Here is a 20,740-nt window from a genome sequence, read left to right on the forward strand (position 1 = left end):
CTGTGTTCATGCTGTTCTCTCTCCACAGATGCTGCCTGATCTGCTTGGTGTTTCCAACATCCACATTATTTTTTTTCCTTTACAGAAATGGTGAACTTTTGTACAGTCCCTGCTCAATAAATACAGCCGAGAAACAGTTAATCCGTGTGGATGCAGAAGGTTATTCCTCTGGTGAATTTACTACAACCTTCTAAATTCCTAGTTCATAATAAGTGCAACAGAAAGTTTAACCTTTTGGTGATGATGCTTTTAGTAAGCACTGTAGGGATTGAGTTAACCTTTGAACCCAGCTGACTGGCAAAAGGGTTAAACTTTATTAATCTGCTTGTTGAGGAAATACCACGTTTAAATCTTTATACACTCTCCAGTGTCTTAAAGCAGCATTGAAAGAGTTAACTGGCACCCAAGGAACTCTTGCCAAAAGCTCCAAGGTGCAAGAACAGGTGAAACCAGTTGTGGGACTGCATTGGAGCAGGAAGTCCGGCTCCATGACATAATATTGCCGAGGTCCTGTTGGTTTGTGTTCCAGTTTACCCAGGAATATCAGAAGTTGGGGTGCTGATAAACCTTCACGTTGGTTGAATTCACGTGAGCCACCACCAACCTGGCTGCAGGTTTCCTGAGAAATTTCACTGCTTCAGCTCCCACCACAGCCAGCCCGTCACCCGCAGTAGTTTTACACTCGGTACCATTCAAAGTATGTACAAAAACACAACTAATTTAAAAGCCTCGTGACCGTTTTCCTGAGGTGTCTGGGGGGCGTGTTTAATCCCTCTCTGGGAGAGTTGGGCTGCTTTGCGTCCTCATGATTCTTCAGCAGGATGGAATATTCATCTGTGCCGAGCAACAATTGTCATCTGACTTCTGCAGAAGCTCATTAATCATTCGCTGCACAATTCCTTCAGTCACAGTCAGGAGGTGGGTGCCACAGGAGGACAAAGTCCTGGAGCAGTGACCACAACAGTGAATTTCACGGCAGGAGGACATTGAAGGGACTATGAAAAAAGCCTGGGTGACGGGGAGAAAACTGCGTCACACCCCACAGGTAAGGGATAATATGGCAATTCATAGTGCTCCAGGGGTATGGGGGGGGGGGGGGAAACGACACATAACTGCAGAGAAAGGGACAGAGGAGGGAGGGCAAATGGAGAGAGAAAGAAAGGTGGAGAGGTGAGAGAGAGAGGAGAGGAAAAGGTGGAAAAGAGTAGTGGGGAGGGAGGGGGTAGAAGGGGGATACAAGGGAAAAGGGAGGGGGAAGAAAGGAGAGAGAGATTGTGTAACAGAGAGGAAGTGAATCAGATTCATTATAACTGACTTAGATTATGTGAAGTTTGATGTTTTGTGGCAGCCGTACAGTGCAAAGACAAAGTTACTATAAATTACAAACACAGTGCAAAAAAAGGAAAAACAAGGTAGTGTTCATGGGTTCAGGGACCTTTCAGAAATCTGATGGTGGAGGGGAAGAAGCTGTTCCTGAATCGTTGAGTGTGGGTCTTCAGGCCCCTGTACCTCCTGCCTGATGGTAGTAACGAGAAGAGGGGATGTCCCAGATGGTGAGGGTCCTTAGTGATGGATGCCACCTTCTTGAGGCACTGCCTCTTGAAGATGTCCTTGATGGTGGGGAGGGATGAGCCCGTGATGGAGCTGGCTGAGTCTACAACCATCTGCAGCCTCTGGTGAATCCTGTGCATTGGAGCCTCCATACCAGGCGGTGATGCAACCAGTCAGAATGCTCTCCACGGTACATCTATAGAAATCTGTAAGGGTCTTTGGTGACGCACCAAATCTCCTCAAGCTCCTAATGAAGTAGAGCTGCTTGTGTGTCTTCTTCATGATTGCTGCACGGTAGCGTAGCGGTTAGCGCGATGCTATTACAGCGCCAGCGATCGGGGTTCGATTCCCGTCGCTGTCTGTAAGGAGGTTGTACGTTCTCCTGTGTCTACGTGGGTTTCCTCCGGGTGCTCCGGTTTCCTCCCACATTCCAAAGATGTACAGGTAGGTTAATTTGGGTTTAAAATAGGCGGCGTGGACTCGTTGGGTCGGAAGGGCCTGTTACCATGCTGTAAATAAAATTTAAAAAAAATAAAATTTAGAAAAATTTAAATATTTAAAATTTAATGATTGCATCAACATGTTGGGACAAGATAGATTCTTTTTCTTTTTCAATCTTTTTATTAGTTTTCAAATTAATACAGATTAATATATAACATCAATATTTGTACATGTAGTACAACGAAATCGGAAGAACAATCATGGCATGGATAATCATAAAAAACAATAAAGTATATTAAAAAATCTGTAGATCCAACGATCTCTCAGTGAATGAATATAATATAAAAGAAAGGAAAGAAAAAGATTTATTATAAAATATAAAAGAAAAAAAATCCCCAAAACAATAAGAAAATTTATAAATATATCAAACCAAACTAAGCTAAAGAAAAAAAATTAAAAAAAAACAAACAGGAAAAAAAAACTGGACTAAAATTTCTCAGTAGAAACAGAGCAATATTATGACATCAACTCCATTCCTCTAAGTTGAAAGGTTATTACAAGGGGATCTATATCATGTGAAAATATTGAATAAATGGACTCCAAACTTCCTCAAATTTAAGCAAAGGATCAACAGTACCACTCCTAATTTTTTCCAAGTTTAAACATGATATAGTTTGAGAGAACCATTGAAAAGTAGTGGGGGGTATTGGATCCTTCCATTTAAGCAAAATGGATCGTTTGGCCATTAAGGTAACAAAGGCAATCATACGGTTAGCAGAGGCAGATAAATGGCCAGACTCTATCCTTGGTAATCCAAAAATTGCAGTGATAGGATGAGGTTGTAAATCAATCTTCAATACATTTGAAATAATGTTAAAAATATCTTTCCAATATTTTTCCAAAAGAGGACAGGACCAAAACATATGTGTCAAAGAAGCCACATTCGATTTACATCTGTCACATACAGGATTTATATGTTGATAAAAACGAGCTAGTTTATCTTTTGACATATGGGTCCTGTGAACTACCTTAAACTGTATCAAAGAATGTCTGGCACACATTGAAGATTTATTAACTAAATGAAGAATTTTCTTCCAAGTCTCTGTAGGTATAGATGTCTGGAGTTCACTTTCCCATTCATTCTTAATTTTGTCCAGTGGTTCTGAACGAATTTTCATAATTAAATCATAGATTATTGCTATCAAGCCCTTCTGACAAGGATTAAAACCAAAAATTTTTTCTGTAATTTCAGTTTTGTAAGGTGTGGGAAAAGAGGGTATAGTAGCTTTTAAATTTCTAATCTGTAAATATCGAAAAAAGTGATCGAGGCAAATTGTATTTGTTAGACAATTGTTCAAAGGATGAAAAACAGTTATCAATGAATAAATCACGAAAACATACTATTCCCTTCCTTTTCCATATGGAAAACGCTGAATCAACTCTGGATGGATGAAAGAAATAATTAGATTGAATGGGACTTGATAGATTAAGTTTATTCAATCCAAAAAACTTACGAAATTGAAACTATATTTGTATTGTATGTTTAACAATTGGGTTAATCATATGTTTACTTAATTTGGTAAGTGCAAAAGGGAGTGGAGCTCCTAAAATAGAAACTAATGAAAATTCAAGTACTGATTGGGACTCAAGGTGTACCCAATTGGGGCGTTGAATTGCATCTGAATCTTGTATCCAAAAAATTAAATATCTAATATTGATTGCCCAATAATATAATCTAAAGTTAGGCAAGGTCATACCACCATCCTTTTTTAGTTTTTGTAAATATTTCTTACTTAACCTTGGGTTTTTATTCTGCCAAATATATGAAAGAATTTTAGAATCAGTAGTGTCAAAAAAAGATTTCGGAACAAAAGTTGGAATCGCTTGAAATAAATATAAAAATTTTGGTAAAATATTCACCTTAACCGATTTGGCCTACCAATAATAGAGACAATAGACAATAGGAGCAGAAGTAGACCATTCGGCCCTTCGAGTCTGCACCGCCATTTTGAGATCATGGCTGATCCTCAACAATCAATATCCTGTTCCTGCCTTGTCCCCATATCCCTTGATTCCCCTATCTATAAGAAACCTATCTAGCTCCTTCTTGAAAGTGCCCAGAGAATTGGCCTCCACTGCCCTCTGAGGCAGTGCATTCCACAAATTCACAACCCTCTGGGAGAAGTTGTTTTTCCTCACCTCTGTCCTAAATGGCCTAGCCTTTATTCTTAAATCATGCCCCCTGGTCCTGGACTTCCCCAACATCTGGAACATATTTCCTGTCTCTATCTTGTCCAATCCCTTAATAATCCTGTATGTTTCAATCAGATCCCCTCTCAATCTTCTCAATTCCAGCGTGTACAATCCCAGTCTCTCCAACCTCTCAGCATAAGACAATCCTGACATCCCTGGAATTAACCTCGTAAACCTATGCTGCACGCCCTCTATAGCCAGGATATCCCTCCTTAACCCTGGAGACCAAAACTGTACACAATACTCCAGGAGTGGTCTCACCAGGGCCCTGTGCAAGTGCAAAAGAATCTCTTTGCTTTTGTACTCAATTCCTCTTGTAATACAGGCCAACATTCCATTAGCCTTCATCACTGCCTGCTGCACTTGCTCATTCACTTTCAGTGACTGATGAACAAGGACTCCCAGATCCCTTTGTATTTCCCCCTTACCTAACCCCACACCATTCAGATAATAATCCGCCTTCCTGTTCCTGCTCCCAAAGTGGATAACCTCACACTTATCCACATTAAACTTCATCTGCCAAGTATCTGCCCACTTACCCAACCTATCCAAATCACCTTGAATTCTCCTAACTTCCTCTACACATGTCGCACTGCTACCCAACTTTGTATCATCAGCAGACTTGCTAATGTTATTCACAATGCCTTCATCTAAATCATCAACATAGATCGTAAACAGCTGCGGTCCCAGCACCGAGCCCTGTGGCACCCCACTAGTCACGGCCTGCCATTCTGAGAAACATCCATTCACCCCTACCCTTTGTTTCCTATCCGCCAACCAGTTTTCTATCCATGTTAATACCTGCCCCCCAATTCCATGAGCCCTAATTTTACCCACCAATCTCCTGTGCAGCACTTTATCAAATGCCTTCTGAAAGTCGAGGTATACAACATCCACTGAATCTCCCTCGTCTATTTTCCTGGTTACACCCTCAAAAAACTCCAGTAGATTAGTCAAGCATGATTTGCCCTTAGTAAATCCATGTTGACTCAACCCAATCCTATCATTGCTATCCAAATATGCCGCTATTTCATCCTTAATAATGGACTCTAGCATCTTCCCCACCACAGATGTTAGGCTAACTGGACGATAGTTCCCCGTTTTCTCCCTCCCTCCTTTCTTAAAAAGTGAGATAACATTAGCCATTCTCCAATCCTCAGGAACTGACCCCGAATCTAAGGAACATCGGAAAGTGATCACCAATGCATCCACAATTTCTAGAGCCACCTCCTTTAGTACCCTGGGATGCAGACCATCTGGACCTGGGGATTTGTCAGTCTTCAGCCCCATTAGTCTACCCATCACCATTTCTTTCCTAATGTCAATCCACTTCAGTTCCTCTGTCACCCTCTGCCTTTTGTCCATCCTTACCTCTGGGAGATTTCTTACGTCTTCCCCCGTGAAGACAGATCCAAAGTACTTATTAAATTCGACTGCCATCTCCCTGTTTCCCGTAATAATTTCACCCGATTCGGTCTTCAAGGGCCCAACATTGTTCCTAACTAACTTCTTTCCCTTCACATACCTAAAAAAGCTTTTGCTATCCTCCTTAATATTCCTGGCTAGCTTGCCTTCGTACCTCATTTTTTCTTCCCAAGTTACCTTTTTAGTTAAATTCTGCTGCACCTTAAAAATTTCCCAGTCTTCTATCTTCCCATTCAGCTTGGCTCTGCCATACTTCTTCCTTTTTAATACTTCTTCCTTTGTCAGCCACGGTGGCCCCTTTCCCCTCTTTGAGTCTTTCCTTCTCTGGGGAATGAACTGATCCTGCACCTTGTGCATTATTCCCAAGAATACCTGCCATTGCTGTTCCACTGACAATCCTGCTAGGATGCCCGCCCAGTCAACTTTAGCCAGCTCCTCCCTCATGGCTCCATAGTCTCCTTTGTTCAACTGCAAAATTGACCCTTCTGATTTGCCCTTTTCCCTCTCCAATTGCAGATAAAAACTTATCATGTTATGGTCACTACCTCCCAATGGCTCCTTTACTTCGAGTTCTCTTATCAAATCTTGCTCATTACACAGCACTAAATCCAGAATAGCCCTCTCCCTGGTCGGCTCTCGTACCAGCTGCTCCAAGAATGCATCCCGGAGGCACTCTATAAACTCCCTTTCCTGGGGTCCGGTACCAGCCTGATTTTCCCAGTCCACTTGCATATTGAAATCCCCCATAACTACTGTGACATTACCCTTGCCACATGCCAACATTAACTCACTATTCAGCTTGCACCCAATATCCATGCCACCGTTCGGAGGCCTGTAGATAACACCCATTAGGGTCTTTTTATCCACACTGACTCTACTTCTCCTGATTCAATGTCCCCCCTTGCAAGGGACTGAATCTCATTCCTCACCAACAGGGCCACCCCCCCCCCCTCTGCCCACCTTCCTGTCCTTACGATAGCATGTATACCCTCGAAAATTCATTTCCCAGGTCTGATCTCCCTGCAGCCATGTCTCCGTTATCCCAACAACATCATACTTACCCATTCGTATCTGAGCTTCAAGCTCGCCTACCTTATTCCTGACACTCCGTGCATTCAGATATAGGATTTTTAACCCATTTCTCCTCTCTCCAATCGTATTAATGCTCCAAAATTGTGTAGTTCCTACCTGTCCTCTACCCTCCATCTCGCTATCCTCTCTCTCATTCTGGATCCCCCCTGCAAATTTAGTTTAAACTCCCCCGAGCAGCATTAGCAAACCTTCCTGCAAAAATGTCAGTACCCCTCCAGTTCAGGTGTAAACCGTCCCGTTGGAACAGATCTCATCTTCCCTGGAAGAAATCCCAATTATCCATAAACCTGAAGCCCTCCCTCTCGCACCATCCCCTCAGCCACGTATTAATCTGCCTAATCTTCCTATTCCTCTCCTCACTCGCATGTGGCACAGGTAGCAATCTGAGATTGTTACCCTGGATGTCCTGCCCCTCAATTTAGCACCTAACTCCCTGAGATCCTTACGCAGGACCTCCTCTCTTTTCCTGCCCATGTCGTTAGTCCCTACATGGATCACAACGTCTGGGTTCACGCCCTCCCTTCTGAGAATAACCTGAACCCGATCTGAGATATCCCGGACCCTGGCACCAGGGAGGCAACAGACCATCCGGAATTCCCGATCAACCCCACAGAATATCCCATCTATCCCCCTGCCTATAGAATCCCCTATCACTACCGCTCTCCTCACTTCCTTCTTCCCCTTCTGAGTTGAGGGTCCACTCGGTGCCAGAGACCAGACCTCCGCAACTAGTTCCTGGTAGGTCATCCCCACCAACAGTATCCAAAGCGGTATACCTATTATTGATGGGGACAGCCACAGGGGTGCTCTGCTCTCTCTGCCTGCTCCCCTTCCCTCTCCTGACAGTTACCCAGTTACTCTCCTCCTGTCTTATCAGTGTGTCTATCTCCCGATAACTCTTATCTATCTCTGCCTCCGCCTCCCGAATGATCCGTAGTTCGTCCAGCTGCTGCTCTAATTCCCTAACTTGGTCTACTAGGAGCTGCAGCTGGACGCACCTTTTGCAGGTGTGGTCATCAGGGACAACTGTGCTGACCCTGACCTCCCACATACCGCATACGGAGCACATCACTGCTCTAACTGTCTCCCCCATATCCTGGTCCCAGATTAGTTACAACAAATCAAGATAAAAAGTACCCACCAGACCTTACCTTATATCTCAGCAGCATGTACTCAGGCTTACCGGCTTCCTCTTAGCGAAGTCCCTGTGTGCTGAAGCCCCTTGTGCCAAAGCCCGACCACTCCGCTTCCCTCTCACTCCGCTGCCCGCTCTAGAGGCTGTTTGCCTTTTAAGCTGCCCGCCACGCAGACAGTGGGGACCATTTAGTAAATAATTGTTTAACATGGTCAATTAAAGGTAGTAGATTAGCTTTAAATAAATCCTTATGTCTCTTGGTAATTTTAACACCTAAATACATAAAATAGTCAGTTACCAATCTAAAAGGTAATTGGCTATAAATTGGGGTTTGCATATTTAATGGAAAAGTTCGCTCTTATTAAGATTTAATCTATAGCCAGAAAAAACACTAAACTGATCTAATAGTGATAGCACTGCGGGGATAGATACCTCCGGATTAGAAATATAAAGTAACAGGTCATCTGCATAAAGAGATATCTTATGAATCTTCTGTCCACGAGTAATACCACATATATTTGGAGAATCTTGAAGTGCAATAGCCAAAGGTTCTACAGCAATATCAAATAATAAGGGGCTTAACGGGCAGCCTTGTCTAGTACCTCGAAAAAGCCTAAACAAAGGAGATCTTTGATTATTAGTAAGTATTGAAGCCATAGGTGCATAATAAATCATTTTAATCGCAGATATAAATTTAGGACTAAAATTAAATTTTTGAAGTGTACTGAATAGATATTCCCATGCGACTCTGTCAAACGCCTTTTCAGCATCTAGCGAAACAACACGTTCTGGAATTTGGGATGAAGGGGTATATATAATATTCATTAATCTCCTAATATTAAAATGTAGATAACAATTCTGAATAAATCCTGTCTGGTCTTCAGGGATAATTTGTGGAAGAACCTTTTCTAATCTAAAGGCCAATATTTTGGAAAATATTTTGGAATCTACATTTAATAAAATCAGTGGGATCTTTATCCTTTTTAAGAATTAAAGAAATAGTTGCTTCATAAAAAGATTGTGGTAGTTTACCCACTGATAGGGCATCTTTAAAAAAATTTGGCTAACCAGGGAACAAGAATATCAGAAAAGGATTTAAAAAATTCAGCTGTATATCTGTCAGGGCCGGGTGCTTTACCCGAATTCATTGAAGATATTACTTTCTTTATTTCTTCCTCCGAAATGGGAGCATCGAATGTAGAGCGTTCATTTAAAGATAATTGGGGAGTCTTCAAATCTCTTAAAAATTCACGTATTAAAGTAGGGTCCTCAGGGAATTCTGATTGGTATAAAGAAGAATAAAATTCTTGAAAGGATTTCTTAATTTGAACTTGATCTATCGTGTAGGTACCATTTGGTTTACGAATTTTATTAATCTGACGTTTAGATATAGTAGCTTTCAATTGGTTGGCCAATAATTTACCAGATTCGTCACCATGTATATAAAATTGACTTTTGTTTTTAAGTAGCAGATTTTCAATTGAAGATGTTAATAATAAACTATGTTGTAGTTGGAGTTCTGTTCTCTTTTTAAAAAGCTCCAGATTAGGAGTAACAGAATATGTTTTATCGATTTCTTTAATCTTGTCAGCCAATATACGTATTTCGTTATTAGTTCTTTTTTTCAATCCAGTGGAATATGAAATAATTTGACCACGGATGTATGCTTTAAACATATCCCATATTATCCCACTGGAGATTTCTTCAGTAAAATTAGTTAAAAAGAAAAATTAAATCTGTTCTTTAATAAATTGGATGAAATCTAAGTCTTGTAATAGCGAAGGGTTAAATCGCCATTGTCTGACATCAAAGGATAGATCTGGTAATTTAATTGATAATCTCAATGGTGCATGATCAGAAATGGCAATTGCATCATATTTGCAGTCCAGAGTAAATGGAGTTAGTCTAGCATCAATAAAAAAATAATCAATCCTCGAGCAATTATAGTACACATGAGAAAAGAATGAAAATTCTTTATCAAGTAGGTGTAGAAATCTCCAAACATCTAAAATTCCAGATTCAACTAAAAAGGAATTAATAAAGACAGTGGATTTGTTTGGAAGTGTAGGATTTGACACAGATCTATCCATCAAAGGGTTTAGACAGCAGTTAAAATCTCCACCCAGAATCACAGTGTATTCATTTAAATTAGGAAATAGTGCAAACAAATGTTTCAAAAATTCAGGGTTATCTACATTGGGTGCATAAACATTAACCATAACAACTTTTTTATTATGAAGTACACCAGTAATTAATAAAAATCTACCATTTCGGTCTGATATTGTCTCATGATGGACAAATGAAATTAAGGAGTCTATAAAAATAGAAACTCCTTTCACCTTTGCTTGTGAATTTGAATGGAACTGTTGACCCCTCCAAAATCTAAAAAAAACGTTGATTATCTTTCTTCCTGATGTGATTCTCCTGAGCAAAAATGATCTGAGCATTTAATCTACAAAAAACTTTAAAGATCTTTTTTGCGTTTAAGCAAATTGTTTAAGCCGTTAACATTCCATGAAATAAAATTAATAGTCTTATCCATTTTAACAGATTTAAAAACATATGGTATGTAAAGGGTTAATCTTGGTATATACGGATCTTACCAACAGGAAGAAGTAAAAAAGTTCAAGGAGGAAGCGGATATGACGACAATTTAGAAAAATCTGTAGTTCAGCCCAGAAGAAAAAAAACCTAAAAACAGCCCCAACCCACTCCCCCAACAGCCCGAAAACAGCCAGAAAGCTACCCTCTAATTGAACTAAGCCCAATTCTATTGGTGGCGGCAGTCCAAATTAACAAATATATAAACCACTCATGTTTAGACTGAGAATGAACAAAATAACCCAAACAGAAATATCGAAATAACAACAAAATTGTGGAATTAAAACAGAGCCAAAGGGCATTAACAGTCAACATTTAAAGAATACAATTTAATAATTATTTCAGAAAGAAAGCAAACGATCAGTCATTGATTAAATTCTTAATTATAATAAAAACAAAACATTAAAAATATTAAAAGAAAAAAGAGAGGTTTAAATCTAAAAATTAATTAGATAATAAAGCGAGTAAGTCATAAATCAAAGGAAAAACATTGTTTCTCTTCCGCATTACTTAGCTTTTAAAATTAAAAGCTAGTTCAAAAGAAATTGCTCAGCTTCTTGAATAGATTTAAACCATTTACGAAATTTATCAGGCAGTGTAATTCGCAGCCTTGCTGGGAATAATAACGCAGGATGATAATTGCTTTGATAGAGGTGAGCCATAATTGGTTTGTACGTCAGCAGCAGTTCATAACTTCTGGGCGTAATCTTCAACTATTCGAAACTTTCATTGTTTAAATTGAATCATTCCACGTCGATGAGCGGTATGAATCAAGAGTTCCTTGACACTGACAAAATGAAATCTCAAAATTACTGGCTGAGGTTTTTGATCCGGAGCAGGTTTGAATATTAATGCTCTATGAGCTCTGTCCAGAATGGGGTCAGCAGGGAATATATCGGAACAGAACACATCGACAAAAGTTTAGAAAGGAATTCCGTGGGGTTACTAGTCTCAGTGTCTTCTGGAAAATTGATAATTCTTAAATTTTTCCTCCTGCTGCGTCCTTCCAGCTCGATGATCCTCTGTTGCTTTTCCAGGTTTTGCTTGGTTGTAATTAAAGCTTTTTCAAGTGAATGAAGTTTGGCATCTCTCTCTTTACCAGTTTGGTCAAGTTCAGCAATTAGTTGCATTTGTTTGGCATTCTCCTGGATAAGAGTATTTTTTTTTCTTCGAAGTCCTGTAAAATGGACTTCAATTTGGCAAAGCTCCGGTCAAACTTTCTATCCAGATTAGAAATAGCTTCCAAAGTAGGTTGGTCTCCATTACCTTTACCATTAGCTGACGCTTTAGATCTGGTATTCACTTTAGCAGTTAAAAATCAAAATTAAACTTGTGCCAGTGTTGTAAAAGACTTATTGGGGAGTGGTAAATAATAGATTGAAAAGTGCTTGGACCAAAGCCAAGTTATGACTTAGTCCATCGAGCACCACCAACAGACTCAGGGACAAGATAGATTCTCCGAGATGCTGATGCCCGGGAACTTGAAGCTGCTCACCCTTTCCACCGCTGACCCCTTAATGAGGACTGGTGTGTGTTCTCCTGACTTTCCCTTCCTGAAGTCCATGATTAATTCCTTGGTCTTGCTGATGCTGAGTGCAAGCTTGTTGTTGCAACATCACTCAACCGATCTATCTCACTCCTGTACGCCTCCTCATCATCGTCTGAGATTCTGCCGACAACAGTGGTGTCATCGGCGAATTTATAGATGGTGTTTGTACCTAGCCACACAGTCATGAGTGTAGAGAGAGTAGAGCAGTGGGCTAAGCACACACGAGGTGCACCTGTGTTGATTGTCAGCGAGGAGATTTTATCACTGATCCACACTGACTGTGGTCTCCCTATAAAGAAGCCAAGGATCCAGTTGCAGAGAGAGGTACAGAGGCCCAGGTTTTGAAGCTTGGTGACTAGCACTGAGGGGATGATAGTGAGAATGAAAGGAAGAGTAAGGTTGGAGAGAAGGCGTGATGAGGAAGAGACAAAGAAAAGCAAGAGAGAGGAAATGGAGGGAAGGAGAGAGGAAAAGAGAAAGGGAGATAAAACAGAGGTCTGGTTGGGGAGGCAGAGAGGACAGAGCTTGGTGGAGAGAGGGAGAGGTGGGTGGACAAGATCTTATCAGGTGAGAGTGGGTGGGTTCTGCAGGAGTGGGACATTAACTGGAGTATAACCCAGGGTGTGAGGATTACCGGTCTGTCCGAAACCCTCTGGTGAAACCCAGGGGAGAGCAGATTAGTGTAAGATAGGAGCTGAGGGACTGATGGCTCGAGCCATACCAGACACACTGCAATGTCACAGTAATCTCTTCGGGACTTGGGAAGGACTTCATTCAGAGGGAAATCACTGTTTTTTCCTTAGCAACCCCGGAGCAGCTTTTGAGAGCATTAGTGATGAGGTCTTGCAAACAGCGAGGCATATACCTTTGGACAGTAACAGGAATGGAAAGGCTTGTGGGGTGGGCAGGCAGGATGGAAATTAACGCAGGGCAGAAGGGATGGGGAAAGTGACGCAGTTCTACTGAGCGTGCAGGGACAGAGAGAACTGGGGATTGTGTGCATAGATGTCTTAGGGCAACACGTTGCGTTCAGACAACGGTGTGCTATTGCAGAGGTTTCCAACCTGTGGTCCAGGGACCCCTGGGGGTCCGCGGCGGGTTGCCAGGGGGTCCGCGAGCAGGCCAAGAAAAAAATGGGAAAGCGACCTGTTACAAAGACGTAGCTTACTTGCTTGCTCCAGTTTTCCACTATTCAGAAAATCGGCCGTATCTATTCTATTTGTTATAGGCGACAATCTTAGAGACTTAGACGGTGTTCCCTTCTGGTAAACTGCCGCTTAATATCCGATTTGTGTAGTCAGAGTAGTCAGTAGTGTTCACTGCTCACTACTATTCTGTTGTGCACTGTAGTGTTAGAGAGACTGAGTGACGTTGTTGGTGTGCCTTAATAATATTGCTTACTTACCGTGTATTTACGCCACAGTGACGTCACTGTTAAACGAAAAGTGCGCAAGCGTGTAAATTTTAGATTAGTTTTGATAATTTTGTTTATCAGTAATAGTAATTAAACTGTCCAGTGCATATTGCTGAGTGTGGAGAGATTTCTGAAGAGAAAAGCTGACCAGAAACCGGAAGATTCTGATGACGAAGGGGATAAGGGTGACCGAAAGAGAAAACAACGCAAGTACGATCCAGAATACATTTCATATGGCTTCATCGCAGTGGGGACAAATGCGGACCAACCTCTCTGTGTTGTGTGTTTGCAAATACTGTCCAACGATGCAATGAAACCAGTGATATTGGAGCGCCATTTAACAACAGTGCATCCAGATATTGCCAGTAAGCTGAAGGAATATTTTGAGCGGCAAAAGGAGCTGTACCTCAAGCAGAAAGGCAAAATGACAGCCTGCACCACTGTAAATGAGAAGGCTCTTCACGCATCATATTTGGTAGCATTACGAATAGCATGTTCCAGAAAGCCTCTCACAATTGGAGAAGAGCTTATACTGCCTGCAGCAGTAGATATGTGCGAAGTTGTACTGGGAGAAGAATCCAGTCAAAAACTGAAAGCCATTCCACTGTCTGATAACAAAGTAAGCAGAAGAATTGGCGATATGGCGGATATACAGAGCCAGCTGATAGCACGTCTTCAGCAAGTCAGATTTGCGATTCAGCTCGATGAAAGTACTGATGTTGCCAGTGCTGCGCAGTTGTTGGTTTATGTTCAATATTGCTGGGAAGGAGAGGCTCTGGAAGACTTTTTGTTTTGCAAGGTGCTCCCAGGGCGTACAACCGGTGAAGAACTTTTCCGTGTGCTTGACACTTTTTTTGTACGATCGGCATTGGTGTGGACACAGTGTATTGGAATATGCACGGATGGTGCTGCCGCAATGATGGGACGGAAGTCGGGTCTAGTCGCACGAGTGAAAGAAGTAGCTCCACATGTAGTAGCAACCCACTGCATGATTCACCGTGAGGCTTTGGCTGCAAAGGATATGGATGAAAATCTTGCGGATGTGTTTTCCACGTACATTAAAATCGTTAACTTTATCAAAGCCAGGCTGCTCAATCATCATTTGTTTGAAAACATATGCCGTGAAATGGAAGCCGAGCATAAGTATTTGTTGCTACATACAGAAGTCAGATGGCTGTCACGAGGCCGCGTTCTGCAGCCTGTATATGAATTGTGAGGTGAACTGCTCATTTTTCTAAATGAGTGTAATGGATCATTGGCACAGTTCTTGACAGATGAGACGTGGGTTGCCAGATTAGCTTATCTTGCAGATATTTTCAACATTTTGAACAGCTTAAATCTATGATTGCAAGGACCTGGCTCAAATGTTCTGAAAACGCATGACAAAATCAATGCCTTCCAGAAAAAAACTCCGTATCTGGAAGGGAAGATGCGAGCAAGGCGTCTATTTCCGTTGCTGGCTGACTTTCTGACAGTGAATGAGACTAAGATAGAGGCCATTGTGAGCACCGTTTTGAACCATATTCAACAGCTGTCACATTATTTCCATGAGTATTTCGGCGACGATGAAACGAGCATATTTGATTGGATTCAAAGTCAGTTTGAATGCATGCTTACTGATTTAACTGGACGTGAACAAGAAGAATTGGCTGAACTGTCATCTGACAAGACTTTGCGCTTGTAGTTCAACGGAATGTCACTGATGTCGTTCTGGATAGCACGTTCCCAGGAGTATCCACTGCTGTCCGGCAAAGCCGTCAATGTTCTGTTACCATTTGCAGCCACTTACTCGTGCGAAATAGCATTTTCTGCTGTCACTGCCATGAAAACCAAATACAGATCAAGACAGAATATTGAGGATGACCTACACTTATGTTTGTCACACATACCACCACATTTGGACAAACTCTGCAGTGCAAAACAGGCACAACCTTCACATTGAACTGAACACTGAAAGACACTGCTGGTAATTTTCGGTGATTGAAATAGTCACCATTTCAATAGGGCCTATGTGCAGTAATTTAAGTGTTATATGCATGGATTATCGATTGTTTGATTTTGTGGGCTTTGGGGGTCTGGCATCTAACGAGGACATGTTCTGGGGGGCCGCAGCATGAAAAAGGTTGAAAACCACTTCACTAGGGGAACCTTACAGTGGCCAACTAATCAATGTCCTTGGGATGTGGGTGGAAACTAGAGCACCCCAGGGTGAACCTGTCACAGGGAGAACATGCAAACTCCAAACAGGTCAGGATCGTACCTGGGTCACGAGCGCTGTGAGGCAGCACCTCCACTGGTCATTGAAAGTACGTTCCTGCCCAGGATTGAACTGGGGACCTTTCGCATGTGAGGTGAACCCGAAAGCAGAAACAGTGATGTTGACAAAGGTGGACAAAGGAAGTCTGTCTCCATCAGCTGATTGTACAGGGACTAGGGGAGTGGGGTGTCAGGGTTTACGCAAGGGACACTGGAAGAACTTGTTTATTTATGCAGTGAGTGGTATCGACCTGGAACTCACTGACTGCAAGGCTGCTGGAAGCAGAGACCGTCAATGATTTCAGAAGGGAATTGGATACACTCTTAAGGGGATGAACGTCCAGGGCTACAGGAATAGAGCCAGAAAATGGGACTGACAGGATTGCTGCACAGAGAGCCAGAAAGGACAGGGTGGACCGAATGACCTCCTGCTGTGGCCCTTGGCCCTGTAACTGCACCTTCAGTGCTGCCCAAAACGTGACAGGGTCTGTCACCCAGCCGTACTGTGGGACCGATCCAGGGGAAGAGCAGAGTGGGCAATGTCAGGAGCCTCGGCATCTGGCAGCGCTTCACCTGTGATTCCGAGGGTGTCATTTATTTCATCCAGTGTTCCCGGTGCAGCCTCCTGGGGTTTCCTGCCTACAGTTAGCACACAGCACTTGCTGCAATGTCTCTGTCCTGTGTAGCAGCTGTACACAAGGACTGCCTGCTCCACATCTTACTGCCCAGTGCCCCATGCATTTGCCCAGCATGTGTGCCAGTCATGCACCCTGTGTACCTGCCATTCACGTGCCATGTATGCACCTGGTATGTGTATCACACGTGGTCCAGTGTGAGACATATATGTTCTTGGCCCATGTGTGTTGTGAACGGACTTGGCCCACGTGCCACACGTAGACTGCTGGGTGACTGCAGCAAACCGAAGAGTCAAATGACACTTGCAATGAATGGAGGAAATTGGAATCGAATTGGAACATAGAGTCCCCAGCGCAAGAACAGGTCCTTCAGCCCATCATGTCCATGCTGACCATCAAATACCCATCTAGGCATCTAATTTACCAGCACTTGGTCCGCAGCCTTCCATACCTTGGTGATTCAAGTGCTCATCCAAATAATTCTTAAATACTGAGAGACTCTTTGCCCCCACCACCCCTCAGGCAGTGCATTCTAAAGTCCAACCAAGATCCCTCAGATCCCATATATTCTTCCTCTAAACCTCTTACCCCTCTCCCTGAATTTATGCCCTCTGGTTTCAGACAACACTGGTGTGGAGAAAAGTTTCTCACTCTTTACCCTATCTACACACTCACAGTTCTGTTCACCTCCCTCAGGTTCCCCTCACTGTTCCCTGCTCAGGGGAAACAGACCCGGCCTCTCCAGTATCTCCTCATAACTGAAGTGTTCCATCCCAGGCAACATCCTGGTGAATCTCCTCTGCACCCTCTCCAATGCAATCACATGCTCCCTATGGTGCGGTGACCAGAACTGCACACGGTATTCTACATAATGTTTTGTATCGTTGTACCATAATCTCCCTGGTTTTACATTATATGCCCCAGTTAATGAAGGCTATTATCCCCTACACTTCCTTCATCACTTTATCTGGTTATCTCCCCTCTACTCTTCCAGTTAGATGAAGGGTCTAGACCCAAAACATTGACTGACCATTTCCCTCCACAGATGCTACCTGACCTGTTGATTCCCTCAGAAGTTTACGGTATTTTTTTAATCTAAAATTTCACTGTCCCCTTCCCTTCATTCGATGTTCAACTACAACGCCGTTCTCTACGGATGAGTAGTATTCATTTAAAACTCTGGCTCCACACACAAATTTCCTCTATGGTCCCTAATGAGCCTACTCTTTCTAATAGTGCCAAGGAAACTAACCTAGCATGCCTTATCATTTTAGCATGTGATCTAAATTATTCACGCTGAAACTAGAAAGGACTTTTTCCATTTAAAGGACAGTCAGACCTGGAAGTGTCTCATCTGATCTGTGTGGTCATTGGGTCCCATTGTATTTCAAAGATTGAGGTGAACTGATCCTTTGTTTGGCCAAGATATCAAGGATCTTGGGTTGGTCAATGGAGAATAGCGAAGCACAGCCTTCTTTTGTTCTGTTAATGTCACTTAGCATTAGCACTTGATATTATTTAATGTTTGCCTTGGCTGTGATCCACTTGGTAATTTTACAGAGTTAAGTACATAAACCTATCTACAGTATTCAAATGTAGATCTGTGAGATGTTACAATCTGAAATTTTAATGCTGTTTGTATTAAACAATTGAATACACCTTAAAAAAAGGCAGTCCATTGTCATCTGAACTGCTCAAGCCTAAGTATGTATGGAACTAGTGGAAGGAAGGATCACGAGGAAAGTTCAGCTGTTTGGGTTGTTGAAACGTTGAAACCATCAATCAAAAAATTCTGGGGATACTTTTATTCTTGGATGATTCTGTAAGTGGGTAATGGTGGACTAGCTGCCAATTCTACCAGCATAACCGGTTTACTTTTCAGTGGAGGGTGATGGTGTGCTGTTACACACCAGGTGAATTATTCAGAGGCTTGGACAAACAATCCAGAGCCGGTGTGGAGAATTGTATCCCCTAGGACAGGAGGCAGTGAGGGGTGAGATGGCTTGAACACAAAATAATGGGATCCTGTTGCCACCGCCACATCCAACTTTATCTTTTAAATGGAGGCAGGTTCAGGACACTGGCCCCTAACCTGTATCCGACAACCACAAGCTGCGTTGATAAAGTGGTAAGAGCTCCCAGATAGCCACTGAGTTTGACACCAATCTACAGTGTGGGTGCAGGCACTTCCAGGGACCGGTCTCTCTAAGCAAGAGCAGTGTGTGTGTCTCAGATTTTAGATGTTTAAAATAATGTCAGTAGGTCTGATTGCAAGGCCTCTGATAAGCTGGCAGCTGAAGGGATGTGCAAAGGGCTGACTGTGCAGATGAGTGCCTGCTGAGTGCTTCCTTTGGCTTGGGGAACAGGGGTGTTTCCTGACAATGTAGGCTGGACCTCACCAATCCCCACAACCTGTCTACTGTTCCACACTGATCTCTCCGGCCTCCCCTCCCACTTGCAATTCCCTCCAAGTTTTCCCAGACTCAGAACCTCACTGTTGCCCCAGGACCTCCTGTCCAACCAGTACTCTGCAAATCTACCTCCAGGGCCCGAATCTTAAATCAGGTCCTGCCATTAAATGCAGAAGGAATCTTCCTTCACCACAGCTTGATCCTTCTTGCCACGCTTCCACTTCTGTAAGTTCAAATCCAACCAGGCCCAGTGGAAAATTTGAATTTGGTTAAAAAATACAGAACTATTGTGGGTAAAGGTGAGCAGGGACCTGTGTCAGGTTGCTGTGGGGACAAGTGGCTCAGTGATGTCCTTCAGCAGTAAACCTGCTTGGGCCATATGTGATTCCGATCACACACCAGTGGGGTTAACTCTTGATTTGTGCCAATCAGTGCTCTCACAGCCATAACCCAGAAGCGTGGGTGATAGCCTTGCCCTCAGATACTGGAAATCAAATGGAAGGAAAATGACTCAAAAGTCGTATTGCCGAAGGAGGGAGTTAGACGACAAACTATGCAGCAACCCAGTCTCTAACATAGGGTGGCTATATGCAGAGTCTCAGTCACAGACTTATACAGCAAGAAAACAGGTCATTTGACCCAACCCGTCCATGCTGACCAGGTACACAATAGCGTGGGTGTACGCCAAGCTCATGCCACAAATTAACTCTGCACAAAAAGACATCAGTTGACTGAAGACTTCAGGATGTTTGAAGATTCACTCTGCTGTTTTCTCCCTGTTCATCAGCATTTAGGTTTTGAAACAAGGAGCTTCCATTTGGCAATGTACATACTCAGAATTATCATCTTCCTACTTCTAAGTGCCTTTGGACATTGTGCCCAGGAGTGTTGTAAGTAATCTCTGCTGCTTTATATGCATAGCCCCTTGCTCCCTTACACAAGGTACTTGGTATGACTGGGGAACTAGTATTGTGGTCTCTCCTCCAGTCGCGGTTCTCCCTTTCCAAGCCTCTCCCTCTTCTTTCCCACTATATTGTTACAGAGTCTGCTCCTCTGCACGTGTCCTTGTCCAGCCATCATCTAGCAGGAGCATCCATCTGCACAAAGACGGAGAACCCCTTGGCTTTCCTCACCATTTCTCTCTCTGTCTCTGTGTGTCTGTCTCTCTTCATTATCTGCCTATCTTCCCCTCTTTAGGCCTAAATGCCACAGAATTTTATAATGTAATCTTGGCTGAGTTCTCAGCACTATTTTGCTTGCATGTGCTTGTTTCCTTTCCAGCTCAACGTGAACCTCTCCTGACTGGTGAACGTTGCCCACACTCCCACCCTTCACACACTTTCCCAAATTGGCAACATTGCCCACACTCCGCCATTTTGCTCTGTTTAAAGTAACACCTCCAATCTTCAACCTGCCACTTTCCACCCATAACAACACCCTGCCCTCATCCAAAGAAATAATGGAGGATTTGGTCACTTATGCTTCGTGCTTAAAACCACATTGCTTTTCTTTGCCTCATTTTATCTTGGCTTTGAAACACATTGGGACAATGCTAACCCAAGCTGCCTTTTGGGAACTGACAGAATTAGGTGCAACATTGGTTTTAATGGAGACTAACATTGATGGGTGTAAACCCACCTTCGCTTTGGGACAACAAACTATCTGCTGGAGGAACTCAGCGGATCAAGCAGCATCTGTGGGAGGAAAGGAATTGTCGACGTTTCGGGTTGACACCCCACATCAGGATTGAGCATGGAGATGGGAGATGGCCAGTATAAAGGGGAGAAGGGGACGGGTGAGACGGGTCAGTAGGTAATTGATGGACTGAGAGCGGTGAAGGATGACGGGCAGGTGGAGCCAGGTAAGGGAGGGGTAAAGGTGGAGCTGGGAGACAGAGGCACGTGGGTGATAGATGGAGGCAGACAAAATAAAAGGCATATAGAGCCAGGTGATGGTGGGGTGTCAAGGTAGAGAGGG

General features: G+C 43.0%; 1 protein-coding gene across 1 annotated transcript in view; it reads left to right on the forward strand.

Moving 5' to 3' along the window:
- The first annotated feature begins 510 nt into the window (after positions 1-510).
- LOC127568596 (cobalamin binding intrinsic factor-like) overlaps positions 511-20,740 on the forward strand; it is a 38,224-nt gene continuing 17,994 nt past the window's right edge. Inside the window, exons 1-2 of the mRNA XM_052012548.1 lie at positions 511-1,045; positions 19,551-19,653. Of these exons, the coding sequence (XP_051868508.1) occupies positions 998-1,045; positions 19,551-19,653 (151 nt within the window). The 5' untranslated portion in view covers positions 511-997. The remainder of the gene's footprint in view (positions 1,046-19,550; positions 19,654-20,740) is intronic.

This window comes from Pristis pectinata, chromosome 3, assembly GCF_009764475.1.
Source record: "Pristis pectinata isolate sPriPec2 chromosome 3, sPriPec2.1.pri, whole genome shotgun sequence".
In the NCBI taxonomy this organism is placed as follows: Eukaryota; Metazoa; Chordata; class Chondrichthyes; order Rhinopristiformes; family Pristidae; genus Pristis; species Pristis pectinata.